The sequence below is a fragment of the Octopus bimaculoides genome, chromosome 15 (assembly GCF_046866305.1).
Source record: "Octopus bimaculoides isolate indiv1 chromosome 15, ASM4686630v1, whole genome shotgun sequence".
NCBI lineage: Eukaryota > Metazoa > Mollusca > Cephalopoda > Octopoda > Octopodidae > Octopus > Octopus bimaculoides.
The window spans coordinates 26,444,672-26,457,423 of NC_142942.1; the positions used below are offsets into that span (position 1 = coordinate 26,444,672).

Consider the following 12,752-nt stretch of genomic DNA (forward strand, 5'->3'; position numbering starts at 1 on the left):
CTAGTCACCCGTACAGTCAACCAGGTGATACATGAAGGAGTCATACCCAATGACTGGTGTAGCAGCACCATAGTCAACTTCTACAAAGGTAAAGGTGACGCATTAGATACAAATAATTACAGAGGTATCAAGTAATGAAAGTAATGAGAGGATCATAGCCCAACTAATTAGGGAGAGAGTCAGTCTAGATGAGATGCAGTTTGGGTTCATGCCAGGGAAAAGCACCACTGATGCTATATTTCTGGTAAGGCAGCTGCAGGAAAAATATCTAACCAAAGATAAACCTCTGTACCTGTCATTCAATGACATGGAGAAAGCCTCTGACAGGGTCCTCCAATCCCTTATCTGGTGGTCAATGAGGAAACTCAGGAAAGATGAACGGTTAGTGAGAGCTGTACAAGCCATGTACAGGGATGCTGTCAGTAAGGTGAGGATTGGCAATGAGTACAGTGAAGAAATCTGAGTAGGGGTAAGGCGCCACCAAGGATCAGTCCTCAGACCCCTCTTATTCATCATAGTTCTCCAGGCAATAACACAGGAATTCAAGACAAGATGCCCCTGGGAGCTCCTTTATGCTGATGACCTTGCTCTAACTGCTGAGTCACTATCAGAACTAGAAGAGAAGTTTCAGGTGTGGAAGCAAGGATTAGAATCAAAGGGCCTTAGAGTCAACCTAGCAGAAACCAAAGTCTTAATAAGTAGGAAGGCAGACAAACCACAAATCCCTTCAGGTAGATGGTCCTGCTCAATCTGTAGAAAAGGCGTAGGTAGAAACTCCATAAGATGTACCCAGTTTAAGCTATGGACATATAAGATGTGTAGCAATATCAAAGGACGGCTAACTGGGAAGATAGTTTTTGTGTGTGGCAAATGCTCAGAAACAATAAACACTGAAAACGTGCAGAGAACAGCTTCTGTCACATTCCAGGGGGGGGAAAACTACAAGTAGTTGATAGCTGCCATTACCTAGGTGACCAAGTCAGTAGTAGGGGTGAATACTCTGAAAGTGTAGCTGGTAGAGTAAGGATAGCTTAGGCAAAGTACAGAGAGATTCTACCTCTGCTGGTAACAAAGTGCCTTTCGTTCAGAGTAAAAGGTAGACTGTATGACGCATGTGTGTGAACAGCTATGCTACATGGCAGTGAAACATGGGCTGTGACTGCTGAGGACATGCGTAAACTTGCAAAGAATGAAGCCATTGCGCTATTTGTTGTTTGAAGGGCTAGAGAAAATACTTCTTTATTTGGAAACAGAAGAGGATTGACAATAGGAGGAGTATCAACAAATTTTGCCTAAACAAAGAATGGAAAAATAGATCTTAAAATGATGATTAATGAGTACTATTTCATTAAAAAAAAAAACACTTGTAAAATATTATACCTGTATTTATATTATATCTTTTTATATTATATCTTATATCTACCTAGCCATCTATCTATCAAAAGATATATCAATAGATATACTGAAAAACTTGCGAGCAGTTACCTAGCCATGACTACTAGGGTAGGAACCTTATAGCAATTTGCTTCACTCCTATTCCATAGTTAAGTGAAAAGTATTTTTAAAAAAATAGCGCAGTGAATACAAAGGCCTAGTGATACACAAATGTCAAAATTGGAGTGAAAAGGTAATAGTCCACTCATGCTAGCATAGAAAATGGATACAAAAATCAGGTGAAATCATTTCAATACAATGTTTTATAAATGTATCTTGTTTATAAAACAATGTTTTATTTGCATTGATGTTGAATAGTAGTACTTACTGGAGTTTCAGGTGACATTAATGAAAAGGTATCATCAAAACCAGCAGAACTATGCCATTTTGCATTTAATGACTGACGTGCTCTTTTACTTCCTTCAGAGACCTAGAAGAAAAACGGAAAAAGTAATAATTTAGATTTTAAAACTACTATCATGGCTACAAAGCTGGCATACTTTCCAACCATTTTTTAAAATTTAATATTTTTTTTTTGTGTGCATAGAATCAGTACTAAAATCAAACTATACTCTATTTCATATACCAGTTCAACAACAAAGTTGAAATAACTGATAGCTGTCTAACACCGGGAAACACAGGATCTTCTTTAGAAGCTTCTATACTGCTCTAGATCAGTGATTTTTAACCTTTCTTTACTCATGACCTCTTTTGAATGGGGCTTAAAGCTGTGACTTTCCCTTAGACACTATCAGTTAATATTTTACCATTTGCAATTTTTATTAGTTGTGATACATCACATAAAAAGAAAATGTTTGAAGTAGTTTAAAAAACAAATATTTCAAATAAAGTTGTGTATTAGCAAACACGAATTCCAGAAAGACAACCAAACACTAACTTTAATAATGTATACTTTAGAAAAAACAATTTCTTATAAACACAAAGTATAAGGTAGTAAACAATATGCTCAGCAGGTTAATTGTGAGCTTTGTGATGCAAAAAAAGATCACTTTTCCTTATACTATGAAGGTAATGGTAGCTTGATCTGCCAGAATTAGCAGCCAAACTCACCTGAAACCATATCCTCAGGTTTTGGGGAAGGAAAGAACATGTTGGGTAATGTAGCCCTATGAAAACCCTAAAACTGAGATCATTATGGCCACAATGCAATTTGATAGTACATCTTTCTCAATTCAGAGTTGATCAGCAGTAACATATTAAGGTGGTAGCTAAAGCCAAATTGAAAAACAAGAAGAATCAGTAATAATAAGGAACTACTGTAATGTTCAATATCTAAGCTATTGAATTTACCCCAAACAATGAAATATGGCAATTATGAAACAAGGAACATACATTCTTTAGATAAAAAACACATGCACCAGATGCCAGAGCCATCTTGAGGCCATGGGAAAAACTGAGGGTGGCTACTTTGATTTGAATAAACTGTTATCTCGCAACTATAATCTAATTGATATTTTTAATTCTTTTAAAATGCTTTTATTTTTGGATGGGATATTGTATCTTCTTTCCCTTTTATGCAATGATCACTCTGTAGAAAGCAATTTGTAGATTTCCACCAATGCAGGTCAAGTGCTTTCTGTTAGGTCAACAGAACTACCAAAATAAAAAAAAATAGTGTAAATAATTATCTCATAATATAATAATGAGCATAGTGGTTTTATATATTTGTGTGTGTATGTACATATATATATATATATATATATATATATATATATATATATTTGTCCAAAATCATGCAGTAGGGGGGAGTAAGAGGAAGAGTAGTATAAGTGAAGGGAGAAGAGAGAAAATAGTAATGCAGTGAAGGAGAAGTAGTGAGAATAATAGCCATGACTGAGAGGCAGTGAGAGGGAGGAAGTGGTTAAAAGAGCATCATGTATTTTCTATTATAATAATACCCTTGTGTTTTTCTCTGTCACAACATATGAATGAGAAAGGAAGGGGTGATAGATGAACAAGGAAGGAAAGAAGGAGTTAAAAAAAAAATCAGCATTTCAACTGTGTGTGAGTACATATGTGTGATGTTAAAAGGGAGGTGTGTGTGTGTGCAATGGAAGTGGTATGGTGAACATTCAATGCTGAAAAGAAAAATCAAACATCGTTTCAGTTCTGTGTGAGTATATTTGTGTGCGTGTACTAGGGAAGTATGTGAAAGTTTGTATGTGTGAACCAGTGTCTTTTCAGTAACAAACGATGATCAATGTCACATCTCAAAAGACAACCACTAGATAACATTGAGAAGTGTATTAATTTGAATTACCATCCATATTTTATCTATGTGTTACAAATAATTATTACAATTACACACATCGATACAAACATAAAACACATCAGAGAAAATAATTATTGCCTGAGGGTATCAAGAATATAAAATAACTGCAGTTGAAAAGTATATAATAAACTAGCAGTATAGCCCAGCGCTGCTCGGGATTAAGCTAGGATTATTAAGTGATCAAGTACTTTATTTCAAACCAAAATAAGTAACATCGACATCAGATTTGAGCGAAATTCATTGAAATTGGTTTGGCTGAAAATGGTTTGCTGGCAATTTGATTGAGAAATCCCATAAGGAATCAGTTTATTGGTTATTTCCACTCATTGACTGTTTTTTTTTTTTTTTTTTAAGGTTGCATTAGATCTACATAGGAGAAGGTTGATCTGAAGGTTTGCATTGGGGATCTGGATTGGAGTAACTTAGGAAAACTTAGCAACAGCCTTAACCAAAAAATAAGGGGCCTGTCCCTTGTAGGTTAACTCTAACCCTAACCCTAAAACCCTAACCCTGACCCTAAAACCGTAACCCTAACACCAACCCTAATCCTAACCCTAACCGTAAAACCCTAGTGGAAATCATGCGGGTGTTAATCTGAAAAATTACCAAACCCTTTTTGTGGTCCGAAAAACGGGTTGGGGTGGGTGGGGTGTAAGCTTCGGAAATTTTACCCATTTATATTGTGTAATTCACTGACAAATTGTTACATACACCTCTTTGTTACATTGTTGTGAAATATAAACAAAACTCTTTCGCTCCCAAAGTAGTATATGTGCTTGTGTGTGAGAGTGAGAGGGGGGGGAGAGAAAGATGAACGATTAAAAAATAAATATATTTTAACTGTTGTATGAGAAAGTATATATATTCTCATTATAAAATATAGTGTCTTTCAAAAACTGTCCTCTTCCGCTTTTTCTTTGTTTCCCTCTTCCACTTTTTTGTACCTTTTTTTTTTTTTTTTTTGTTAGACGCTGGCAAACAAACTCTGTCTAGGTTACAAACATTTTCTTTGCTTAGACGCTTTGTCTCTCTCTTCCACTTTTCTTTTCTTTTTTTTTTCTTAGACACTAGCAAACACTCTGTATCTCCCCCCTGTCAGAAACACAGTATTTTTTTCTCTCTCTCTCTCTCTCTTCTTCACGCGCGTACGCAGTTTGACTTCACCATGTCAACAAACTTCAAAATTGCTAAAAGTTATGGTTGAAAATCGATTTTTATAGCTATACGCGGGTACCTCTGAGAGAAAAAGTTGACGAAAATGCAGATAGGGTCATGACAAATCTCCTCCTAAAAATTGGAGCGACATGCGTGCTAATTTGTGGATGTGCATAAAGTACAATCACATACACACACATCTCACCTTTTATAGATATACGGATGCACATTTAACAGTTCATACATGAGCCTAATTTATTTATATTAAGAAATCTATACAAATTTTAAATAGGAATTTTTTACATCAACTATATGTCATGGACTGCTTTTTGAGGCTTGTATGAGTTTAGGTTGGTTTCAGTAATGGAGAGTATAATTGAAAGGAAATGTCGTTTCGAAAAAGTTGGTATTTACTTGCCAGCTCCCATATTTAGTCAAGGCCAGCTTTATGTGGCCTTAAGTCATACAAGAAGGAAGGAAAAACCTTTAAAATTTGTTTGAAGGAAACAAGCAGGCAAGGGATGTTACTTGCAGATACATTTTTCACAAAAAAATTTTGTAATAAAAGAATTATTAAACTAAAAACTTGGTTTTGTACCTTATTTATATATAAAATACTACAATTAGCCATCATTTTTAATGGCACAGGGTCAGCTAGTTTATAATATAAACATGAAATATTTCGATTAATCTTTGTGTAGTTACTTTTTTCAAACATTGATTCATTTGTATTTAGTGCTTCATTTTTACTATTTTCTTTATTCCCTAATTCAACACATTTGTCACAAATAGTTAATTTAAGTGTTATCTCTGAAAAGATTGCTTCATCATCCATCACTTTTAAAATACATAATTATCTGGTTCATGGCATTAAAACAAAGTCTTTAGATTTTCAATTCAATTATATGCATGCTGAATACAAATACAATGACTCATGCTAGAGCAACTGTACTCAATGATACAATGTAGGAAAGATGTTTATAACAAATCAAAATGCTTTTTTTCTGCCCAAAGGTCAATAAAAGAAAATAATTCCAATGACTAGTATATTAGCTCACAAAATAAGTGTTATATAAGCTATATTGTCCTTGACATAAGAAATGGACATCATTAGACTTTAAATGTTTTAAGATGGTAGAAATATACCTCAATTTTACTTTTGCGCTTCTGAAAAATAGGTGTTACTTTTTCATCAATGTGATTAACTGGAGATATTCCTGTGTCTTCTTTAATTATTTCTGTTAATTCATCCAAATGCTCGACATTCTAATTAAAAGAAAATAATTATTGAAAAAAATATAGTTACTGAGGACCTCTATAAACTATTTACAGTTTGCCGACATTTAATAACATTACCAATTTATAACCAGTTTCACAAGGTTTATCATACGTATGGCCATCATCTCTTAGTGTAAAAAATGACAATTTCCTGAAAAGCCCTTAATATAAAATAAACCCTTTCTCAAACACTGAGAGCATAATTCTAACAGAAAATACTTCCTTTTTGTATCAAGTGTTTCTTTTTTAGGTATGTCAACCTTCTGCTGCTATATTTCTAACTAAAACTATTAATGCATTTTAAATACTTAGCTTCATTTTATTAATATATTAACCCTCAGTTAAATGACAGAATCATTAGCACAATGGACAAAATGCATAGAGGCATTTCTTCCAATTTAATATTCTGAGTTCAAATTCCACCATGGTTAACTTTGCTTTTCATCCTTCTGGGAGTCAATAAAATAAGTACCATTTGTAAACTGGGGTCAATGTAAGACTCTCGCCCCATTCACTCCCAAACTGCTGGCCTTTTGTGCCAAAACTTGAAATCAATATTAACCCTCTCAGACCCAGGTTCCTTCACCTGGGCTCCTGAGCAAAAAAAAAAATAGCTGTATGCAGAGCTCAAGAGTAATGATGGCAGAGTCACAGAATCACAAAAATAAAGAGAGAGAATAACAGGCCTATCATATTATTTGTTCACCTGAATCGCTACTTTCCTCATCACCTCTACCAGTCTGATTGTCCAAATCATTCTCATTGTCTCTGTAAGGGTAAACTCTTTGCCCAAAGAATAAATATCATCAATAATTTCACCACATGCTTGTTTCATCACTAAGACATGTGTTTTTTTTTTCTAATTATATTCAAAAGCTATGAGTGATGCCATTAACAATGAGAAACACACTTGACTAAAAGCTGCAACATGATTATTGTATAATTTTATTATTTTATTTTATTTTTCTACATGTGTTGATCATTACTCCTTTAGCAGGAATCCAGTAGAGGATTAAGTTTAGGCTATTCCTGCTATACCAGGAACATGGCAGGATAGGATTAAAGCAGTACTTGGAACACAATTTAACAAAAGGTACTTTCACAAACACAAAGTATAGGTTTTGTCTCAAAACTGCTCCAAAGTACAGGCAAAAACAGTAAAATATGAAGTTGTATAAATGTTGGTTAAATATCACCACATAAAAATGAGTTACTCAGAAGATATAAATTACAGAGTTACAGTATAGGACTTTACTCTTTTAGTAAAATTTCTCTTAAGACTTTCTCACTGTTAGACCTCTGAGATATAGTGAAAACAAATTAAACCCAGTTTCAAAAGCTTTTCATATCCTTAAAAACATGGAAAAATCCCATTTGATATTCTCTTGTACTACAATATAATTAGTTCAACAACAGCATATATTTTGGTCAATGCCTGGTTAGGTTTTCTCCAAGCTAGGGATACACATGTATCATGTTTCAGAAACACTGCTCTAAAAACTATTTCATCATTCAACATTCCACCAGCAAAATATACTGATAAAAATTGAAGTTTTGAAAACTTTCATCTTTTGAAAAATACATGGAATATTCCATTCAATATTCCCTGCTGCTGCAATAACAACAGCAGCAGCAGTAGTGGTGACAAGAACAACAGTAACAAAAAGTTTTTCTCTACATTTATATCAGAAGTGACTTCATGATTGGTCATAGTGGGCTCTCCCTTTGGCACATCACCTTTTCTGTACTCCCCAATCAGTTTATCACACTGCCAAATGGTCCAATATATTCATTACCCTCATATACCTCTTTTAGTACTATTATTGGTAATAATATAGCAAATCACTCACTCTCGATTGGTGCTTCTTTATTACTGACAGCAAAAGGATGATAGATTAAATGACCTCAGAGAATAATTTATCAAAATACTTGAAGAGAATAACAAAATGCTGCATTTGAATAACCATTGAATTCAGAGTTGCATTTACTAAATCTGAAGCTAAATAAAAGGATTTGAAAAATACCACAGAGGTTCTGATTTAAGACAATATTTTGATTAAATCCAGCAAATTTTGAGAAATTTGCTAGCATAGGCATTTAAGGTGTTTCGTTAGCAAATGAGTTAATGAATATAAATAATTAGTTAATGAGACAGTATAAATAATTATCAAAGTAAAAATAAAAATACTAAAATTGTAAAGTAGGGATAAAAATTATGAAGAGCAAAGCTTACAGATTTAATTGGTCCATTACGCTTCTCCACTTCTGCCAAGGCATTTTTGAATGGTGTTGGTGTACGTGGTTTAGTATCTAAAACATCTCTACAGATTACTGGAGTCTTCTGAAGAGATTTACACTCACTGTAGATAAGAATTAAAAAAAGGAAACTTTGAATCTAGTTCATAAATTGTTCATTTACCAAGAGTTCCACAACTGTACTGAATCTCCCATTAACACAATGTATGAAATTATGCAGAACAATAAATTCCCCAAATAATAGCATCATAAGGTATTTGAGATGTTGTTATTGTAAAGTTTTCCATTGTCTAGGAAGTTTTTTTTTCTACTCCTCTTTAATGCATTTATTATGTAAATAAACAGAGACAGTGAATAAGAAAAAAAGAAAATCATATATGAAAATCACTTTATTACCTGCTAAATCCATGATAAAATATTTAGGAGGAAAAATAAAATAAATCTTAATTTTACACCACATGACAGATAAAGAATACCTGTTTATAATGTGGTAATCACATAGTAAGAAAAATATGCATAACAAACAGTTAAAAGATTTTCAAGCAGTAGAAAATCATTTTTACATTAAAAATATTAAAGTCAGCATTAAAGCCTGTAAGCATACAGACCAATTGTTGTTTGTTTATATGTGAAAATAGAAAGAATGTAAATAAACAAAAAAAAGTGTGTTTATAGGCTTTAACCCTTTAGCATTCAGATTACTCTGTCAAGTGTAATGCTTATTTATTCATACTGTTTAGAATTAATCATGAATTATTCTGTAGCTTCGAAATTTTAATTATATGCTTGTAGATTTTTAGAATGATATTGTAGAGCAGGTGAGTGAAGCTGGATCTGGCCAGTCTAAATATGAAACAGGTAGAATATTAGGGCTGGAGATGGCTGGTTTAAATGCTAAAGAGTTAAGTCTTCCATTTCAGATCTTCTAAGTTTTTACATAAGAAATTCAGAAGCTTATTTTAAATTATCACACACAAGTGTTTGATTGATAGATGCACTTTCTTCAATGGATTTTTTTTAGAAAATTTCCTTAAAGCTGCTTTGTTTCATAAAGTTCTATTTTGTAATGATCATTGCATTTTAAGCATATTTGGTTACATAACTTGTTGCATTTAGAAACTTGGATTCTGTTCAAAATAATAAAGAACCGATTCTGTACACAACTGAATTGAGTATTAGACTAAGACACCATTCAGTTGTTTCATTTCCATCATCATCTTCATTGTAACAAATTGCTGCATCTCAGTTTTTAGAATTAACCACAATGCTAATAAAACTAAAAAGTTGTGTTAAAAGATTGACAAGTTAAACAAAAGTTCATGCAATAGCAAATGTAAAGAATGCATTCTTCATTGCAAATTGGTGTTGCAAGTCATCCAAAAAGCCTTTTCTATAGATATTTTCATAAGATTATTTCTATAGTGGCATTTGAAATCCTGGATAATTTCCTAGTCCATTAGTTGTCAGAAAGGAGTGGCCTTGAGTGGTAAATAGCACAAAACTAAGTTTTATTGGCCACATGCATATTCAAACTATCAATTACTGTAAAAATTCATGTAATTTATATGCTTTTTTTTTTTTTTTTTCAAAAACAAAAATGAACTTACATAGGTAGATCATTTCCAGAATTCTTTTAGAATTTTTTTTTTGTTGAAAAATGACATACAAATGTAAACATTCATACTGGAAGTTGACTCATTTAATGTCAGAATAAGCTTTTACAGAAAAAATATAATGAAGATGACTTTGATTTATGCTGGATGGTATAATGCTTACCTTTTCTATATAAATTTACTAAAACCATTAAATGGTTAACTACTTTTTGAAGTTTGATGTTCATGCTGGTAAACATGGTCTGGGCCATATTTTACATTGCTTGGAGTTTCTACCTATCGCAATGGAGCCCAACAATTTCCTTACATAGATCAGTTTTTCTCTGTTTAAAAAGTCTAGTTTGCGTTTGCCTCCAAGAAACTACTGCTCACTTCCTCTGCATTAGGATAATGAAATTCATCATCGCCAACATCACCAACGACAACATCATAATTCATCCTTGCATGTGTAAACTCACTAAGTGAATATGACTTAGGGTTCTCTACACTCTCTGAGTGGTTGGCGTTAGGAAGGGCATCCAGCTGTAGAAACTCTGCCAAATTAGACTGGAGCCTGGTGTTGCCATCCGGTTTCACCAGTCCTCAGTCAAATCGTCCAACCCATGCTAGCATGGAAAGCGGACGTTAAACGATGATGATGATGATGATGATGTTCCTACAGAAACCTTCATTTATCTTATACGATGTTCAATGTCGTTTCACATTCATAATGAATTATGCAGCAATCTTATGTTCTCTTCATAGAACACTTGTAATGTATGTATTACCAGTTCTTTTGTTATAGTAGAATTTTGCTATTCTTGTTTATGTGCATATTCTAACAAGAGATGTGCATATTCTAACAAGTCCCTTCTTAAATTTCGCACCTCTCTTGTTCAATAAACACTAAGTTAAACTTGCAAAGCTGTTTATTTTCTCCTTTAGATCTTTAATGTTTATTTTACAGGTTACCAAACTATCAGTTTGGTCTCCCGGCTAAAGCGTTAATGACAAATTTTAAAGTTTGCATGACATTTTGCATGACATTTTCGATACTCCTTATCAACGGTTCCGACAAGAATAAGCAGAAAATCAGAACTTGAGACCGGAAAACACTTTCAAATTCTGTTTACATAATCAGTTTGATCAGTCACCTTCTTGTGTCGGTTGAGTAAAGTGTCATCCAAACTGATGTTTATTGGTAATTAAACTTATTTTGCAATACTTGTGCATATTTATCAACTGTGTTTTCGCTGATAAGAATTATCAACAACTTTTCCTGTGATCGTGATTTGAGAAGACATACAGAAGTATACTAAAGATCGAACATAATCTCTTGTCGGCAAGAAATGTAAAAATAAAGTTTATTATAAACAACACAAACACTTCGTAATTTAATAGCTTTCAATGTGATACCTGTTAAACAGTATTTATTTTTATTTAATGAAAATTTAATAAAATCTAACCATAAGCAAGTGAAATTATGCTAAATACAACTAAATTGGAAACCTTTTCCCCTTGGCCATATCGGCAATTCTGAAAACTTTTGGGAGTGAATTTTACATAAGTAGAAGCATTTTTTTTAACAATTTTTATCCTGAAAAATCACCTGCGTAAATTACATGGGTTTTTACGGTATTCTTTAGTATGCTTAAACCACATGCCCTTGCTTCATTGCAATTTATCAAACTTTATATTAGTAAGCATTTCTATTAATGGCTAATTTCACAAAGGCAGTATGTATTTGATCAGATGTAGGATTATATTCATTGTGAGCCAGTTGATTTTTATTTTTTACTAGCAATGTCCAACTTTGTTATTTCACAATGCATCTTAAATATGGTCAAGGAACCATCTGAGAAAACAATGAAGCTTTCAAATACATTTTTTCTTCAAGTCTTAGCTTTGGTTAAAATCAAAAGCTGAGACATAGAAACATAGATATACCCACTGATCACACGAAAAACCCACTTATGTCATGTTTTATCACCAGTTTTATCATGCAAACTTCTATTTTATTATTAGGTTCAGAATAATCAACAGAATATAAATTTTTTGTTTTGGTTTATGTCACATGAAGTCAATAATATAAACTTTTATATCATCATTTAACATCCATTGTCCATGCTGCCATGGGTTGGACAGTTTGACCAAGGCTGGTAAGCTGGAAGGCTGCACCAGACTCCAGTCTGATTTGGCATTGTTTACTATGGCTGGATGCTCTTCCTAACGTCAACCACTCTGAGAGGGTAATGGGTGCTTTTATGCACCACTAGCATGGGTACCATTTGTGTGACATCAGTATCTGCCGTGACTGTGATTTTCATCAGCTCGATGGGTCTTCTTCTCAAGCACAAAAATGCCAGAGGCCTCAGTCATTGCCTCTGTGATGCCCAACACTCAAAAGGAACTCAGCTACTTTGCCTCCCTGAGGCACCCAACGCTTGAAAGGAACTCAGTCACTTTGCCTCCGTAGGGCCCAATGTTGGAAAGGTGCTTTTTATGTGCTACCAGCATGGGTGCCAGTTACATGACACCAGCATCAACCATGACTACAAATTCACTTGGCTTGACGAGTCTTATCTCATTCTATTTTCTTAATGATGTGTAGTTTACCATCACTATTTTTTACTGTTTTCATTTCTTTCTTTTTCCCAGTAACTTTCAACTTAGCAATGAAATATTTCCCAAGCTATTAAAATGGATTCAGTTCTATATTTAAGAGATGAGCAATTATGTACATT

The 12,752-nt window shown here is 33.5% G+C and overlaps 1 protein-coding gene across 8 annotated transcripts in view; it reads right to left on the reverse strand.

Annotated features, from left to right (window-relative positions):
- The window catches only part of LOC106883872 (myb-related protein A), a 227,396-nt gene that overhangs the window by 24,864 nt on the left and 189,780 nt on the right, over positions 1-12,752 (reverse strand). For all 8 annotated transcript variants that reach the window (XM_089363622.1, XM_089363627.1, XM_089363621.1 and 5 more), the window contains 3 exons: positions 8,394-8,520; positions 6,029-6,148; positions 1,763-1,864 (listed from right to left, as the gene is read on the reverse strand). In XM_089363622.1, coding sequence (XP_089219748.1) covers positions 1,763-1,864; positions 6,029-6,148; positions 8,394-8,520 — 349 coding nt within the window. The remainder of the gene's footprint in view (positions 1-1,762; positions 1,865-6,028; positions 6,149-8,393; positions 8,521-12,752) is intronic.